The 20,024-nt window shown below is 34.1% G+C and overlaps 1 protein-coding gene across 5 annotated transcripts in view; it reads right to left on the bottom strand.

Annotated features, from left to right (window-relative positions):
• Positions 1-1,961: 1,961 nt before the first annotated feature.
• Positions 1,962-20,024, bottom strand: part of LOC123676153 (fatty acyl-CoA reductase wat-like) — a 36,845-nt gene continuing 18,782 nt past the window's right edge. For 2 of the 5 annotated variants that reach the window (XM_045611875.1, XM_045611873.1), the window contains exons 2-9: positions 16,445-16,646; positions 16,044-16,292; positions 10,344-10,489; positions 10,113-10,222; positions 4,508-4,712; positions 4,211-4,450; positions 2,347-2,604; positions 1,962-2,228 (exon numbers count right to left, since the gene is read on the bottom strand). In XM_045611875.1, the coding sequence (XP_045467831.1) occupies positions 2,111-2,228; positions 2,347-2,604; positions 4,211-4,450; positions 4,508-4,712; positions 10,113-10,222; positions 10,344-10,489; positions 16,044-16,292; positions 16,445-16,636 (1,518 nt within the window). In that variant the 5' untranslated portion in view covers positions 16,637-16,646 and the 3' untranslated portion in view covers positions 1,962-2,110. Of the gene's footprint in view, positions 2,229-2,346; positions 2,605-4,210; positions 4,451-4,507; positions 4,713-10,112; positions 10,223-10,343; positions 10,490-16,043; positions 16,293-16,444; positions 16,647-16,766; positions 16,929-20,024 lie in introns of those variants that run through there. The other 3 variants (XM_045611874.1, XM_045611877.1, XM_045611876.1) reach the window with 3 other exon arrangements.

Raw genomic sequence — 20,024 nt, forward strand, 5'->3', positions numbered from 1 at the left:
AGTCCGGGAAGTACGTACTTTCCGGACTAGGCCGGGAAATGCTACTTTCTCAGAGAAAAAGCGTCCGGGAAGTGAGCACTTCCCGGACGGTTGCCGAAAAAAAAATTTTCTGATATTGGAAGTAGGATTTTAATATGAATCATAACAAATTATGCAGTAGGTACCATTCCAGATTATTACCGCAGCCATTCTCGGTATCTTGCGTTTTGCTTTTTCCTGATCCTGATATTTTTCTTTACTTTTATCCTTGCCTTTACCATTTACTTTTCTTGTATCTTTTATTTTTCGGTTCTGATTCTTGTAATGCCTTCATCTATTTGTCTTTTTTTCTGCCTGTTCGTTAGCCAATACATTTTTCTGGCATGTCTGTTAAAATAGTCGTGTGTCGTAATAGTAATTTACGTAACAAGTCCGGAAAATAGGGTTTTTTTGGACGAATAGACAAAATTCCAGGACGAGCGTAAGCGAGTCCTGGAAGTCTGTGAGTCCAAAAAAACCATTTTCGGGCGTGTTGCGTACAATATTTTTTCGGCAACCGTGTAGAATAACACTATCACTGCTGCTTTACATATTTTATTGCGATTGCGATCAAAAAACATGCAAATTTTTGACAACTAATTTCATATGAACTGTCAGCCGTTATCTCGGTTGCTATGGATTCTATGATTTTTTTCCGGCCTAGTCCGGGAAGTACGTACTTTCCGGACTAGGCCGGGAAATGCTACTTTCTCAGAGAAAAAGCGTCCGGAAAGTGAGCACTTCCCGGACGGTTGCCGAAAAACGTCATTTTCTAGAAGTCGATGTAAGGTCATGCGGAAAATTTGATTTCCCTTGCCTCAGTTTAAAACAGATTTTCCGTCGTCAGGGGAGCCTTGACGTAACAATTGTCCAGGAGGTCTTGTAGTTTCACATCCTTAGAATAAAAAAAAATGTGTCATGAGAATTTTAGATAGATGAATGTCGATTGGGTAAGTTTTTCCGCTGAACAACCAGCCAGCCAGAAAGGAACTTATGACCCCAAATTACTCTTATATACGAACATTGACATACTGGCAAACTAACAAGATCAATTGAAACAATACTAAAACAATAAGATCCCTTACTTATGTAACTACAATTTGGGAAATTTACGCATAAATAAGTTCATAATTAACAAAGATAGACCAAATAGTTCAAATATGAAAACTTACACTTATGTGACGTTTCGAGAGCTCGTGCACCCAGCCACTCAACTACCGTCGCCAGAGTAATAAAAATAACAGCCAAATTTGCGCTCCACTTGGTGCTTTAGAAGCATAATTTACATGTCTTGATATCTCTTTTCGTTAAAAAATTATTACCATCGGAATATTATACCGCCGTACTTCCAGCCCCACTCTCCCCTATATGTCAACATGACTAGTAGAGTTTTTGAAATAACAATTACAAACTTTTACAAAATTTCATGTTAGTCACGTAAAAAGAATCACAAAAAATTTTGTGTTGTGTTGAGAAAAAAATTTTCGAAATCGGACAAAATTGAAATCGTACCTACCATTCGATGCTCATCGTCCGTCAGTTTACTGAAAATAATATTCATATATTTCACTCTGAAAAATTAATTGGTTAAATAAAAAACTAAAAATTTAGAAAAAATTAAAAAAATAAATTCAAAAATTCATTTATTATTTATTTTATTGATTATTTATTTATTGACATCAGGGAAATTCTCTTTGCTCTTCATGGCATATTGTAAGCAAATTTTTTCTACATTTCCATTCAAACTCGATGAAATAATATTTCGTACTTACACAGCATTAATACTAATTCGAATGTAGGTAGATATTTGAGAAAAATCTAACTTATTTCAATATATCGAATAAGTAAATCTATGTGTATAGATTATACATTTTTATCGTAAACTGTGAACATTTCAGGAGGGGTTAATTTTTCATTTTCAGTAGGTATGTATAATATCAACATAAGAATAATATTTTATTTTTTTTAAAACAAACAAATACAGTTGCGATTCAATTGACAATTGAAATAAATATATTCATCTATTGTCGCAACTAAGTGTACTTAACATAACAATTTGCACAAATATTTTCTAGTTCACAATATATTTCATTCAATTTCTATCCACACAAGGTTGTTGATCACCTTTTAACTTCTGAAAAACAGTCCAAACCAATACTGACATCGTAAAATAGAGAAAAACGAGCATAATGTTGTGAAGAACGGAAAAACTGAAAGCAAATACAAGATGATAAAACAGAAGACAAAAGAAAATGTTGACAAATTGAGGAAATTGGGTCTAATTTTGAATCACCAACAAAAAATAATAAAAATATTGATTAAACTCACATTCGCTGTTTTCTCCTTGCTGCTTCCAAAGAGACAAGAGAATCCTTCATGATGTATTTCCTGATGCCCAGAAGGTAGTTCTTGTAATACGCCCACAAGTCTAACGACTTCATATCAAAGAAGAACAATTTCCTTTCTGCATCGTCCAATTTGTTCCATAACTTAACAATATTATTACCCGAAAATGTCCATTCTCTTAGACAAAAAAAAGAAACGACATGAGATAATTTGTGAATTTTTCGGTACATTTTCCACAACCTGAAAAAGATGGGTCATATGAAACATCTAAGAAATTCAATGGGTTAAAATAAACAATGCTTTGAAACTATTATACAAAATATTAATATAAGAGTACTATTTGGACCTTTTTCTATATGCTCTAGAATAGAGCAACAAGTCAGATTGGGTTAAAATACACACAACATCAAAATTTTCAGACACTCGTAATCTCGTTGAGGTATATTACAATTTGTAAAAGAAGTATTGTCGCTAAACGCTTCAGATATCTGAACAGAATTAGAGCAGTCAGATGTCGCCGAAATACATCTGATAAATGAATAAAACGGAAGAAGAAAGAAATTAAATAGTGAAAATAACCAAAATGACATTATCTACATTGTAAATATGTAGATGGAAAACGGCAGACATGAGTCTGATAGATAACAGGCCAATGGAAAAGCCTCCGGTCTAACATAGTAAAACACATTTTTTAGACAAAATTCGAATTTATTATATAGTTGTACATAGTTGCCTTCCAGGGCGATAAAGTGATTATAGCGATCTTCCAACTTTTTGATACCATTTTTGTAGTACGATTTGTTTTTCGCTCCAAAATAGGCATCCGTTTCGGCGATTACTTCTTCATTGACGCTAAATATTATACATCTTTTTGAATTTATGTCTTGATTCCAAATTGATGACATCATTGGTTTCACAAGAAATTCGAATTGAAATGAGATGCCAGCTGAAGCCACAGCTTGAGGCTAAAAGAAACAAACCAGGGGTTGAAACTAGCATTGTTCTTGATCGTCGAGGGATCAGAAACCGAGAAGGTGAACGAGACAAAGAGTAATAAAGGACACAGACACGCAAATGCGCAAATGACGAGCGACGAAAGTGACGATAAGGATGTCAAAATGGCGACAAATCCAAGACATGTCTGCCAGGGTTTTCACCCCACACAGGGAAGAGTTGACCCAAGATATGGCAAGTTTGGACTGAAACACTCAATAAAAGACTGCAAGAAGGCGGTAACTTCGCTAGCGAAATGCGCCAACTGCTGTGGTCCACTCCCAGTCAGTTATAGGGGAGCTCCCAAATTCCCGAAACGAACTGATAATGCCCTAACAATAAGAAGACTACCAGCGTCAAGAGAAAGGAACCTAGTTCAACTAGTACAAGGAATGATACAAATTCTGTAAAGATCGCATTCTGAAGTGAAAATCGACCTCAAACAGCAAGAGAAAAACTAGAGAAGTTTGCATCTCAGGAAATTCGCGATATGACTTTGATAACAAACTGAAGCCATCCTGCAGGCGCTGCTCTATTTTTTACAAAGATAATAGGAATAATTGGAATTGGCTCAAGAGAATAACAAGATACATCAAAAACAGACCAACACTCAGTTTATTCTGTCCCATATTCCAATAACCAATTTTGAAACTTGTGAATGGAAATACTCAAGCGACTTATATTCTCTTGCGGAATATTGTTTCATTACTTCACAACTTTTAATGCATTTGCAGACTGAGATCGGTTGATGTGATTATGAACGTCTCCAAAAATTCAGATATCCTGGAACCATCATACTCGCGAACCATATTTACATTGTCTAAGCAATCCATTAGATTTTTTATTTACTTACCCTAAATTCTTGAAAAATAATGCACTGATTGCGTCTATAACAATGGCTGGTATCAGGTGATAAAATATCTTCATAATCATATACATGTAGGTGTTACACATAAATGTGGTATTCACTAGCCATAGAGCCTTTCTGAATGGAAATTTTTTGGCATGCATGAGATTTACTACACCAAATTCTCCCCACGTCATATTGTTATCCATGGAGACATAGTTATATATAGGAATTTCTTCGGTACTGCTAAAACATGAAACTGTTTGAAACTCCTGAAGCCGTTTTTATTGAGATTTCATGTACCTTTGTCCCTTATGCTTCTGCGCAATGTCCCATGCTGCAGCAATTAAGGCTGATACGCACATATCGCCTGGTACTAAATCGGCAATTTTGTCGGTATCACATTGAGTTACTCTCAACAGTCCTAGGGTTGACCCTACGCAAAGTCCGGTTGGACCATACAAATTGTCAATCCATCCTTCTATTGGTTCTTTGTAGGTCGAAATAACTGAAATTTTTTTTGGAGTATGAACTTAATAATATACTAACTGACAAAGAAACTGCAACACCTAGAAGGAGCTGTTTAAATTTAAATTTTTTTTTGGTAAAACATAGATAGAATAGCAAGGAGTAAATTATTGAAATTTTTACAAAAAACGAAAGGTTTACAATTTTTTTCAATAAATTTGTTAATAACGTGTTTGTCCACCGCGATTATCTATACACTTCCCAACATGTCTCGGCATTGATCCAATAAGATGGTCTTTTTCTTCTTGAGGGATATTATCCTAAGCTACCTGTACTTGTCTCAGAGCCGCCAAAGTCTTTGGGGGCTGGGGTAAATTTCCAAACCTTTTACCCATGATGTCCCAAACATGCTCTATGGGCGAAAGATCGGGGGATTTGGGCGGCCATGGCAAACGATTCACATGGGTCGCTTCAAAAAAGTTTAAACTAACTCTGGCAACATGAGGTCGGGCATTATCTTGCTGAAATATTGGATTCCCGAGCCGGTTAACGTGAGGGAAAACATATGGCTTAAGACAGTTACAGGATGGCCTTGTTCTCCTAACCACTCATCGGTTAGCGATTTCTCGAAATTAGAACCCCGTCTTCCGTAGACCAATAATTCGACTTCTTTCAAATTCACTTAGCTGGCGATAAATTCCGCGTACACGTGCTCTAGGCATTTTAACAACAACTAAACATCTAATTTGGATATCCTCAACAGCTGGTTTGTTGTAAAATTTAAAAAACTTGCAAAAAACGACTACAATATTTCAGTAACAAAAATTATTTAGATGAAAAAACCTTAACCATTTTGTTCTCCAAATTCAATCATTTACTCCTTGCTAAACTATCTATGTTTTACCAGAAAAAAAATTAAATTTAAATGCTTCTTGGTGTTGCAGTTTCTTTGTCAGTTAATAAAAAGTCTTGACAAATTTACATAGGTAGGTAGGGGATATGGGAATTTTACTGCTGTAATTAACATTCAACGCCACCCAAACGGCGTCTACTAAAGTATGTGATGCTCCCGAGCATCACATAGTGCTACAAGTACATTCTGATTTACTGTTTTTTTTAATGGAAATGAAAAAAACAATATCTCCTGAACGAAATAACTGATTTAAATGATATTCGGTATAAAGTTAGATGTCAGCAGGTTCAAAATTACAGCAGTCAACTATCATTCGAATTACACCTCAGTATCACAAAAATTTTCGAAATCACCCTATATGATGAATTTCATAATTTTTTTCATATCAGCATGAACTCTAGGATTTATTTATTCAATTCTGCAAATAATATCCCATGGCAATTTTAAGATGGCCGTGTTGTGATTTTTTTTCTTGATATACACAATAATTTTTTCTTTGGAATCGATATTATTTAATACCTTATTGATCTCATAAATGAAGTGAATTTAGGAGCTCAATGAATTTCATCAATCGAATAATTATACATTTTCAATTATAAATATGATTTTATGGTTTGTTAGTATTTTTTTATAGTATGCACCTTTAATGCACTTTGGCGTTGCCTTATTAAGATAGATTGAATAAATTATCAAGTATGTAGGTAATTGTCGAAATCTTCTGACAAATAATATCAGTGAGTGTTTCGTTATTATTAATTTGTGAGTTTTCTCGAAATGAGTTACATATTCACACATCAAAATTATGTTGATATGATTTTTTTATTTATGATTTGAACAGAGGAAACGCAATAAAATCTGTTGTGAATATTATGAGAGATATTCAAAAAAATAAGCAGCTTTGTCTTCTTGGGAGGTTTGATACAGTATATCTCAACTCAAAAAAAAGTTTTAAAGAGAAATGCAGAAACAAAAAAAAGTGTGTTTGATGACTTGGATCCTGAAGACGACAATGAAAAAGATCAATTTTCTGATGAAAGCCGAAAATAATGAATTGCAGTAGATGCAAGCTGGATCGTCATCTTCATCAGAAAATGGAGTGCCATTCAGCCTGTGCAAGTGTCAGTAGTAAAATAAAAATGTTTACTACTTGCGAATTATGAAGAAATTGGGTATAGTATAAGATCCCGATATAGAACGACCTTCACCGAGATGCTTATTTGATAAAACGTATTTTATATTTAATTTAACATGTCAATGAATATATCACATATGGGTTGCCTAACAGATTTCAGTCCAGAGTAGGTTTAATTAATAATTAAAAAAAATTTTTTTTTCGAACATTGCACCGGTTTGCTTATTAGATAAATTCTATACCAATCGGAAGTATGAAGCCCATAGAATGTGCAAACGTTAGGTTGCCTATTTTTTTCCGGTCACAACTCTCGGTTGCCAGGTATAAACAGGTCAATCTATACTAGCATTTTGCAACGGTCTGATTATTTAATCAAAATCAATATGATTAAAGATTATTTTAGTATGAACACGGTGGTATAGGGTTGCCTGCGAAAAATCAGTCCAGAATCCCGGTTGTCGAATTTTGAAAAGTTAAATATTGCTGCGAGTGAGTACACAGCATAGCAGCTGTTTGAAGTCCGTCCAGTGAAAGAAAGGGAGTGCGCATGCTATTTGTTCTTGGAAATGAAAAGGATAGCGATAGACTCGTATACAGTGTGATCAGATTTAGTAGAAATCTACTTTTTTAGTAGATTTTTCGCATTTTCATGTAGTTTTTAGTAGGAAGAAGTCCTTTGGTAGATTTTAGTAGATTTTGGTAGTTTTAAAAAATATAACCGAGACGATTGGGAATATGGAAATTCGGATGTCTAGACTGTTTCTATGAATCAATTCATTGTTCATTCTCATTGAGGTTCTACGTTCTACGTGTTTCTAGAAGAACGTTCCTATTGAACATAATAAAATCAAAAACTTCTGTCGGCTGAGAATAAATACGAAGAATGATGGAATATCCGAAGGGTGCCTCATTGAAAACAGATGGTGTGTTAACTTCCGTTGAAAATATACCATTATCTCACATTTGGTATTCTATTAAGTGGAAAAAAATATGTCTAACTGGAATTTCATCGACAAATTTGGGTGGCTGCATATTTCAGATTTCGAATGCCAAATGCAAGAGAATATTTTCGGCTATTAACCGCATCAAAACAAAAAATAGAAACAGATTTCTAAATAAAATATAGCATTATTATAACATGCTAAAGAAGGACTTAAAGAGATAGGTGTTGTCGTTTTCAACCTACAAAAAATATGCTCGATTCCATGGATTGTGAAAATTTATGTATGGATGTTAAAGACGATGATTTGACTGCAGATTGATACTGATATTTCAATTATTTTTTTTATGTTCAACTGTAGTATTTTTATTTCTTTATTTAATGTTATTTCTATCCGAAAGATTTTAGTTTTTATTTCTATTTATATCTTTTTGTTTATTTAAATATATAAATATGTTTGTTTATATTTGCTATTTTGATCCTATTTGTTTTTGTTCGGTTTTTTTTTCCTTTTTTTTTGTCGTTCAAATTTTGAAATAAAATCTTGTTTTATTTTCGAATCTGAACACATCTGTACTGTATATCCTATTCATGAAGTCAAATTTAACCATCACAGACATTATAATAAAGTGTATTCTGAATAATGTTAAAATCTAATGCAGCGCCATCTGTGATGATGACGACGAAGATACACAAGTTGGAGATGATAGTTATATGTCCGATGACTCGGAACCTGAATGATTTCAAAAAATGTTTGTATTTATAATTTTTTATGATAAACAGAAGTATTATTTTAATTGTTGTTTTTCATTTTGTCGTCTAATAATAAAGATGAAATTTGCAAGATTAGTATTATATATGTATTACTATAACCTTCTTTTTTAGTAAAGATACTTTACTGTCACATAAAAAATATACACACATAAATAATTAATTGATTAAAAAAAAATTAAATAACTATTCCTCTATTTCAAAAATTATCTACTCCAAAATGATGCACGCATACACGAGTCTATCGCTATCCTTTTCATTTAGTGTCACATAAAAATATACACACATATATAATTAATTGATTTAAAAAAAATTAAATAACTATTCATCTATTTTGATAATTATCTGCTCCAAAATGATGAATGCATATACGAGTCTATCGCTATCCTTTTCATTTTCAAGAACAAATAGCATGCGCACTCCCTTTCTTTCACTGGACGAACTTCAAACAGCTGCTATGCTGTGTACTCACTCGCAGCAATATTTAACTTTTCAAAATTCGACAACCGGGATTCTGGACTGATTTTTCGCAGGCAACCCTATACCACCGTGTTCATAATAAAATAATCTTTAATCATATTGATTTTGATTAAATAATCAGACCGTTGCAAAATGCTAGTATAGATTGACCTGTTTATACCTGGCAACCGAGAGTTGTGACCGGAAAAAAATAGGCAACCTAACGTTTGCACATTCTATGGGCTTCATACTTTCGATTGGTACAGAATTTATCTAAGAAGCAAACCGGTGCAATGTTCGAAAAAAAAATTTTTTTTAATTATTAATTAAACCTACTCTGGACTGAAATTTGTTAGGCAACCCATATGTGATATATTTATTGACATGTTAAATTAAATATAAAATACGTTTTATCAAATAAGCATCTCGGTGAAGGTGGTTCTATATCGGGATCTTATACTAGTAGTGTTTTGATAATAAAAGATTGATTTCTTATTATTGCTTGTACCTTATTTTCTATTGTATCAAACCTCCCTTTTATTGTATGAAGCCTCCCATGTATAGGGAGGTTTGAGACACTTAGCTACGAGAATCTCAAGAATTCATAATCAAGGTTGAAATTTCCATTTTCAGTTATTAAATATTGCTAAACGTTTAAGCGGAGTCCTTAAATTCCACTCTGACATAAATGGATTGGTAAATGTTAAACAAAAATTTTTTATTAGCAATTTTGTAAAAAATTCATAAACCCTCTCCAGTCCCCCCTAATGAATCTTTAATTAATGAAATTCGTTCACTCAGTTATGAGATGCATAAGATATCAAATATCGATCCGAAAGGGAAAATTGTTGTTCTTATTAAGAAAAAAATTCAGTACTCGGCTACCTTGATGGTGACATGTGATATTATTCGACTAATTGAATAAATGAAGCAACCAGTTTACGAAGGAATCATGAAAATCGCTATACAGGGAGATTTCGCGCTCTTCACAGAACATTCCAAATTTTTGGAATACATTCCTGAGAATCGAATAATATATAACTTCAGTTTTCTGGAACCTCGTGGAAGTCATCTTCATACATAAGATACAGTGACTTTAATTTCCATTCAAATTTGAAAAACATTCTTTGAATCAGAATTTAGTACTCTTCGATAGAACATTATCCGGGACACTCTGAATATTCGTAAGCTAGTTAAAAAAACATAAATATACTAGAGAACCTACCTATTGATGGTCTGAAAATTCCTACCGGCATTTCTTCATTTGTGTCTCTTATCATTGACTCAGCTAGGGATTTCGTAAAACTATATGTATTAGGCCAAAGTCCTATGATGCTAAAAAAAAATATTTTGTATTTTTCTATAACTGAAATAATCTCGGGAATCAAATGATGAATGAAAATTTTTTCTCCTTGGTGAAATCATTGAAGCTAAAAAAACATTATGAAAAGCTTACCTCTTTGTATGCTTGTCAGCTTCTGATTCTGTCATTGTTTCTAGCATTTGCCCTACTTTCTCATAATGAATGGGGTGATCATAAAATTTTTCTTCTATCTCATCGACGTGACAATTTGAAAAAGCTGTCGAAACATGCATTAAACTCTAGAAGAAGAATATTCGATGAACATTAGATTAGGAATTCGTAAGTGGTTCTGTTAGCTTTGCTTGGGATGAGTTTATAACCAGAAGCAGGTCTTACATCTGAGTGGGATTTACATAGGTTAAAAAGTTTTAATACCTCGATTATCTTTCTGCATCTGAATCTGATTCAGATGCCGAACTGAAAACTTTATTATTAATACTACGTAGATCAAAAAAAAGCCGAAAAGAACCTTAAAAAACGAATGAAAGGTTATCTTAAAAAAAAGAATTGTGTGGTGAACGGTTTATAAACTATTTTCGTCTGAAGCGAGAGCAATTCCAGAACAGAGATGAATAATCATGCACTGCCTCAATCAATTAATATTCCATTCTTGTTTGAATTCTTGTAATTCTATTTATCCACATCTGCTGAAGCAGTAATGGAAAAAGGAAGTCCTATTACCATTTTTCTACATGCATCAGCGTGCCCCTGCGCCCCCTCCCTGTATCCGCCACTGATTAAAATGATATTGGGGGAGCTAAAAAAATATAAGAAGAAATAACACTGTGCCAAAATTTAGTAGTGACTGTATCGAAATGATAAAAAAAAGTTGAAAAAATATATACTGTCGGTTGGAGTAAATGTGCATCACAAATGTCTTGAATCTCCTGTTTCTCATAAACGAACACTGATTCGGACTATCCAAATCTTGCCATGAAAGCATATAAGTGTATTCATGAAACACCCTGTATAACCAGGTTATCCGATGTAACATCATCAGTCGGAGAGTCCGGATTTATTTTTTATCCATTCAAAAATGAATATTTATATTTCAAACAGTTGATTAACTTCTTAAACATGTAAATAATTTCATTATAATAGAACAGTCAAATACACATTTCTGTATCTTATTTTATTTATCTTCATTTTCTGATTTTTAATGTATGGAGAACATAAGGGGATTCCAGACGATTTTCAATGGGAGTACCATGTAGATACTAGCTTGGCGACTGAAAAATGGGTGTTAAACGGAAAGGTTACCGAAACTGGTCGGGAACTCTGCTAATACCCACAAATCTTGGGAATTCAAGGTCTCGATAAAATCGATAAAAATGTCGATAAAAAATAATCCGGCCGCATATTGAGGCACATTGGCACGACATGGCGTGGTACTTAAGTATGTTCCAAGTGAAATAATACTCAAAATATTCAGATATAGCTTCCAGTTCGGCATCTGAATTTCAAACAGGTGCAGAAAGCGAATTGAGTTATTCCAATATTTTTAAACAAGAACGTAATTAAACTAATTGAATCAAAATAACTTCGCTTTCATACAGCTGAACACAAAATTCCCATCCAGATGTGAGACCTACTTGAGGTCAAAAACCAGAACGACTGATTTACAACAACCCATGAGCAATGTCTGGCATCAGGGCTGCGCCTGGGCTAATGCCCGCCACTCACGAGGCGTTTTTTCGAGCGTTTGGAATCCAGTCGTCCAAATGGCTTGCGTCCAAATGGCTTGCGTCCAACTGGCCGCTAGTCTACACCGACTGCCATCGGAACCTGCCACTCAAGAGGTTGTTTTGTTGAGTATCCGGGTCGGATTTCAAATGGTCACAGCATAGTATACTCGTTTTCTTTAATATCAAAATGACAGCTCTTTTTGGAAAACCCCTTTAGTATAACAGCTGATATTTTAGCTAATTTCGTTTCAAATTAGCAAATAACATTTATAGTTTCCGACATATTTTTTGATACGACTTTCGAATTCTTCATTCGATACGTAAACAGAAAATTACAGGCTAGGACAATCGAATTGGTAATAAAAAAATTTATTTCAAGAATTTGGTTCGAACTTTCAAATCTCATTTTCTCACATTAAAGATATGATTACACGTTGTTGCAAAAAAAAAATTTCGATTAGGCTTTCATATCGGTAAAAATACTGATTGACTAGGAACACTACCATCAAATGGGACATTTCATGGAAGAAAGATCTCTTCATAAAAAGAAACAAATTTTGGACATATGCCAGACAAAGTCTGAAAGTAAATATCCAAACCTTCTAATTGGATTATTATTTTCAATTCGATTGTCCTAGCCTGTAATTTTCTGTTTACGTATCGAATGAAGAATCCGAAAGTCGTTTCAAAAAATATGTCGGAAACTATAAATGTTATTTGCTAATTTGAAATGAAATCAGCTAAAATATCAGTTGTTATACTGAAGGGGTTTTCCAAAAAGAACTGTCATTTTGATATTAAAGAAAACGAGTATATTTTGAAAGAAATCAATGAATGCTTATTTCAATGTAGAGGAAGATTTGTCAATAACGATGGAAACGATATCGACCAAATAGAAATTTATATCTACTCTTGCATTCTGTAATTTTCCTTTGAAATATTCTACTTGTTTTCCATAGGCTTTATTTTTGATATTCCTGTTTGCGTATGCTGAACTATTTCTTTTTCCATCGACAGGTTTTCTGCCTAAATATTTCGATGAAACCTATCAAAAATTCTTTCATTTCGCACAAGAATTTGGTACGCTACTAAGTTCCGACGGTACCTGATGAATTGCCAGCTGTCTGTGACCATCTGAAATCCGACCCGGATACTCAATAAAAAAACCTCTTGAGTGGCAGGTTTCGATGGCAGCAAGGGATGGCAGTAAGTGTAGACCAGCGGCCATTTGGACGCAAGCCATTTGGACGCCTGGATTCCAAACGCACTAAAAAACGCCTCGTGAGTGGCGGGCATTAGATTGGATCCACTAATCCAGAACTCGAAGAATAGGGACTAAACATCAGCTAAATTTTCAGCATACATTAACAATGAATGAGCTAGTTCAATTTCAATAGACTTCAATTTCATCATCATTTGAAAATATGCGAGAAAAATTGTGGAATATAAGGTAAGTTATATGATTTGATGAATATTGATCCTTCAACAATTTTTTCAACTCAGATCCGCATTTCGAGAAAATGGTGAAATGAAATAACATGATGAAAGGAACCTTAAAACGTCTCAACTAGAAATAATATGAATCAGTATAAACTGATGTTCCACCCAATTTTTCAATAGAAAAACCAGTTCGATACTCTTGATTAAAGAAATTAGGTAGAATTTTTTTGCAATATGGATAGCAGTTAATCATTGGAATCTTGAAATCTAAGGTCATTCCGTTGCAACCACATAGACCTTCAAATAAGGGCAACAGACAAAATCTGAACGAAATTTGTATATAATTCATTTTCTCTTGAACCCTTCGGCCGATTTTAGCGATTATTTTCTTGAATTGTAGCTTGTTTCCTTCGCATTTGTTGTAGATTCTGTTGTACACGATTTTGGTGAAGACTTTGGTGGTCTGATTTATTAAGCTTATCAGTCTGTGTTGATCGCAATGTATGGTGTTTAGCTTTTTGGATATGGCCACAAAAGTTGATTGTAACCAATATTTCGGGATATTTCCACATTCATATACACTATTCAGAAGGATGGTCAAAGTATTCAAGAATTGGTTGTTCTTTACACATAAAATCTTCATCTGGATATTATCGGGATCTGGTGCTTTCTTATTTTCGAGGAACTTTATAGCTTTTTCTACCTCCGTTGTGAGGATGGAGGGGTCAGTATCGTTATCAGTGGTTTCGTTTGGAGGAATAAGAGGTTCACTAGAGCGATCTGAGTCAAAAAAAACTTCAACGTTCTGCATCCATACTCTTAGAATCTCTGCTGGTTCCGAGATAAAACTTCCATCCATGTCAAATATGCCTGCTGTCAGACCGTTGTGTTTTCTTTTGTTCGTCGTCTCTTTTATCTTCTTGTGCATGTTATGATAGTCATATTTCTTCTCACATTGTTCGATTTCCCTGCATGTTTCAGACAGCCATATCTCTTTAGCTTCTCTAGTTTTTGTCCTAATTGTCCTGTGAACTTCTTGGTATTTTGGAATATTTTTTTTAAATTTTCGCCATTCCTCCATCATCTCAAGGATTTCATCAGTCATCCACTCCCTTATCTTCACTCGATTTTGTTTGAGTAGTGTTGAACACGTTGTTCGAATACTTTGTTCAATCTTACCCCACTTTTCAGTTTCTTCGATTGTGTTTTCACTGATTCTATTCATTTCTTCACTTATAGATTCCTGAACCAGTTTCCTAATATTGACGTTAGAGAGCTTCCTAATGTCTACTATCGCAGTAGACACTCGCACTCTCAGTAGTGTAAGACTTCAAGATCTTGTTTGGATACTCACTGAAAAACCCTCACACAATAATAATAATAATTATTATTATGAGGTAAAGAGTTGAGGCCAAGCCTATAAACTCACAAAATAATATATGAAAAAAACACCGAAAAAAAGCATTACAAAAGAAAAAGTAATTCATAGCTCCACAAGTAGCACTCACTCGCGACAAATCCAGGTGCCATAGTTATTTTTGAAAGAGTTCACAGAAACAGAGTTCACCACCGATGAAGGCAAAGAGTTCTAAACGGAAAACACGCAGTTTGTGATGAAAAACTGTCTTTGCGATGTTTTGAAACTCTCCTTCCTCAGCTTGTAAGCGTGACCTCACAGAGGGTCGTCCAGTTTCAACTTGAAGAGACGACTGAGGTCAACTCCAAAAAAATTGTGGAGAGCACGGAAAATTATGATGGGCTCACTAAGCAGCCTCCTGTCATCAAACGTGGACAAATTCATGATGGACAGTCTTTCACCATAACTGTAAGACGTAAGATGCCGTAGGGTAGACGAGTTGCCCGTCGCTGGATGCTCTCCAACAATGCTGAGTTTCTACTCAATGATGGACCCCACACAGGGGCCAGCAAACTCCAGTATGGGTCTCACGTAAAGTTTGTAAAGGATAGCACACGTGGAGGGATCACATCTACCAAAAGCTCTCTGAATCATGAATAAGGTTTTTTTGGCCTTGTTCACCGCCTGAAGAATGTGGTCGGACCAGCTTAGATTCTCTGTCACAATTACACCAAAGTCAGCATGATTACTACAAGTAGCGATGGGGTTGTTGTTTATATAGTACTGACGGCGGGTATTTGCGAGTACCCAAGTGCAGAACAACACACTTCTCGTAGTTGAGAGGCAACTTCCACTCCTGGCACCAACGGTTCAATTTCTCCAGGTCTTCCTGAATCAGATGAGCTGCCACGTTGGGGTTACCGAATAATTTGGATCGTCGGCAAATTGGGAACACATTGGGGACACAGTCTTGTCTGTCAATGAATCACATCACATGGCTGAATTAAAGCTTACTTTTAATTTTTTTTTTGTTCACCCTTGCATAAAAACAAAATGATTAACTGAGGACGGCATCTGAACACTTGTGTTGACCAGGAATCAAGCTACAAAGCGTAAAATATTGCCAAAACCGGCCGAAGGGTTCAAGACAAAATGAACTACAAACTTTCGTTGAGATTTTGTCCGTTTCCCTAATTTTGCTGGTATGTGTATAATAAATTGAATTAATTCAACAAATTAGTTTTCTTTTGTTCACCATGTAGAAACGAATAAATTCGAATTATTCATTCATTTTTCTCTATCACTTCTCACCTTGAGGTGTTTCAAATCCTTTCCAAGCTTGATAATGTCCTGAGCTCCTTTAACGTTGACGCAATATGCGTGTTTAAGATTTTCGTCAAATCTCATTGTAGCGGCGACATGGAAAATGATGTCGATCTTTTCTACCAGCATCTGTCTGTCTGTCTTAGATATTCCTAAATCAGGCAGAGACACATCTCCGTTGACACCCACGATTCTATGTATAAATTTCGGACACTCCTGGTGTAATTTTTCGAAAATCTGAAATCGAGAACCAGAGAATTACTATAATTCTTATTTAGTCTTCAATAGCCGTAGTAAGTCTTATTACACAGAGGATTTTTCTGAATATCTTCTTATAATCGTTATTGAAGTTGACAAAATTCATTGAATTATTGAAGAAATTAACTTACCACATCTTCGAATATATTTTTTATTCTTGTGTCGACATCTTTGCCCTTCTTGGGTCTAACTAATAAATATAATGTTGAGACTGAAGTACTCCTAAGAAGTTTTTCTATAAGTAACTTCCCGAGGAAACCAGTACCACCTGTTATAAACACGTTGGTTTCTTCGTAGAATCCTAAAATCTGCGAAGTGGCCATCTCGGAATATCTGAAATTGTTTTCCATTAAAAAAAATTATTTCTGCAATCACTTTAACTTATTAAAAATCAATCTCGTTTATTTACTCTACTATAAAAATCAAACAACACCAATATTCTAATTAATTCACGATGAACAATAACAATGGTACAACCTGCTTTTAGTAACAGGATATTTCGAAGTAGGTATCTGAACTTGAATTATTAATATGGAGTAGTGATTGAATTCTTCAAGAGTTTTCAATATCCTGATTTCATTGTCAAGATACCTGTTTATATATTCAATCACATCGTTCTGCTAATTAAACAAAAATCTAATTACATTGACACTGAATTTGCAATGAACTGCGATGCATCTAGAAATTGAAAAAAAAAACTTGATATATATGAATTATTCCGAAAATATTTCAGGGTATCCGAAAAAAGAATAGAAGAGTAATAGTTATTCATTATGCAAGACAAAAAAGTATTAGATCAAGGTTGTTTCTAATATTTTTCATGTGTATAATATACAATTTTTTTTGTGACTGGAAAAATGACGATCTTATAATGAGAAATAACATCATTTAGATACATTCAAGTGTTAATAAATTCAGAAAATTATCGATGTAGAATATGAATAAGATGTCTAAAAAACCTGGCGAATGCACTGATTATATTTTGTTTGCCAATTTTGAGAATATTAGTTAAGTTTCGTTAAGTCAACTGTAGGTAGCGCTATCAACAAATAATGACAGATTCTTGTCATTTCAAATATTTGAATTTATTCTAGTGAACGTTTTGTGAATATTTCACTGCAGATGTGCCAAATGGAGATGACCTTTCAGTGTTTTCTTCTTCCTACGAAATACAAATATTCGCAAGATGATCATTCCTTGCACTTTTCTTTGGACACGATGCACTTCAAATTATACAAGACATACCTAATATAAAAACAACTACTTCATTAAAATTCAGTTACCCTTGTTTTCTTAGATTAGGGTCTTACATGAAAAAAATTCAGAAAACCTTTAGTGTTATCGTATTTTTCCTGTCATTAGTGGAATTTATATTTTCTTTCGCCACAGTAGCATTCTGTACATTTTTCTTATAACGAGAAGTTAATAAAATACATATTAGGACATAGCAATTTGCTATTTTACATAGCAAACTGATCCTTGGAGTTCATCTGTTGATTTGATACTTGATACATCAATCGAATGTAAATTAAGAGGCATCTTAATGTAAATCAAAATCAATGGAAAAAAGATCGATGACAAGTATGACATTGCGGCGCCGCCACGAAGTAAAACTAATATTCTCAATTTGGGTAAATGTCATTGCATTCAAAACTTGACGCGTGCCTGCACCATATTTTCAGATATCTTGAATATAAAGTCTTAAAATGACAATGTAAGACAATTAGACATACATTACTAAGGAAACCTTCGAAGTAATCAGTGATATCTGTCAATTAAGATGCCTAGAAACTAAGATGTCTGAAATATTGATGTGTTCACTGATAAGATCTGGTTTAAGATAATTCTGGCGACTCGGCTCAGCATGGGTCACCTTTCCATCATCCTCCTTAAGGTGGCGCTAAACAAAGAATTGACTAATCAACAGCATCATTTTAAAATTTTCATTCGTTCTGTCAAAAGAAGTTGATCTTATTATTTCGATTTAACCTTAAAAAACGTAATTGACGTAAAAAGGGAGCAATACTGTTGAAATCCAAGAACGCTGGTCCCTTCAAAGTTCGCCAATTAAATCTTAAAGTTTTTCAAGATTAAGTGAGTACAACAATGTTTCAGACATCTTACTAGAAACCCCGGTGTGTGCACTGATTCGATTTTGTTTCAGACTCTTTGAGATAGTCCACCTGTTACTTTGGGGAAAACTTACTAGTGTTGTGTAGGGTAGCGCTCTTCAAAATTGTTCGAATTCTTGCTATCTATCTGTATGCGCTATCTGAAACTGTCGTGATCTCTTAAAATCAAGTAGGCATAAATCTGAAAAAAATCTCATTTTGTCTGAAAGTTTTCCAGGTATAAGTAAACACACCGGGGTTTCTTTGAATCTTACTGTCAATTAAATTCTGTAATTCGATTCTATACTATATTATAATGTTGAAAAATATCTGATTCCAAATTTTCCCTGACTCCGCCAGAGTTGGTAGAAGCAGTGAATGTATCTTCCAAACTTTATATTTATAATCGAAATTATAGAGGTTACATTCCCAAGAAAGCTGAGATTTCCACAAGTGTATAAATTTAGAATTTTTTTAATTATGCCGCTGTTGATGTTTATTCAATGACCAAGGTTTTTGTGAAATTTGACTTGCCCGAATTCGTGTGATAAACTAGGTAACAAAGATGATATTATTAATTGTGAAACTAAAAAATACAAAAAAAATGTAAACAGGAGATTTGTAGTTACTAATGAATATATTAAATTTTACCGAAAGTACATAGCCTTCGTCCAGCTGCAGCATAGGACCGCCGCTTATTTTATACATATCGCAATGGGAAATGTATAATTCAGGTTGTGGTTAAAAATCAGTTTTATAAAATGCCTGAAACAGTAGCTGATTTCCGTCAACTAGAAAATGCTAACCACATTTTCACTTGAATCTGGAGGAGACTTGATAGCACTAAAGAAACATGGCTGTGGAAGTCATCAACGATTGTTGAAGGGTATGTTGATGAATCGGTGGCACACAGGATAGAAATAGCTAATGAAGTGTTTAGAACATGTGATAGCTCTGAAATAACACCCGATTTGCACCATGTACATCGAAAGGAGTTGTATCCATAGCAGAAAGAAATATCATTACAACAGAAGAAATTTCGACTGTTGCACCGAATAGTTCACGGAAAATTACATTCATGCAATGAACCTTTGAGAATTGTACTTTTGATATAAAAAAATATTGCATAATACAAATTCTTAAGCTAAATGTCTACTTCATACTCCATATACAGGGTGATTTATTAGCTCACCGACAAACTTTATATGAAACCATATGAAAGAATGAAAGGTCATGTAATTTTAACAAAAATACATCATGGAAACATTTGTCTAATTTCAATTACTCAAGGATATAAATGGCTTCAATAGTTCCATTCATGTCTTTTGATATGATTATCAAAAAAGTATACTTAGAAACAATCGTAAAAATACTTGTCCGTGTCAAGCGCGGTCAAGGGGGTCATAACCCCTCCAAATGGAACCACCTAACATTTAATATGCCTTTCAAGCAGACAATGTATGAAAAGGTCCCATCAAAAAACTTGAAGCACATAACGGTGACCCCCTCCCCCCAAATTTAAGGCTAGGACCGACCTTGGCCCGTGTAAGTACACTTTTTTGTTATTAATAATCATATCAACAGACATGAATGAAACTTT

The sequence above is a fragment of the Harmonia axyridis genome, chromosome 3, assembly GCF_914767665.1.
Source record: "Harmonia axyridis chromosome 3, icHarAxyr1.1, whole genome shotgun sequence".
In the NCBI taxonomy this organism is placed as follows: Eukaryota; Metazoa; Arthropoda; class Insecta; order Coleoptera; family Coccinellidae; genus Harmonia; species Harmonia axyridis.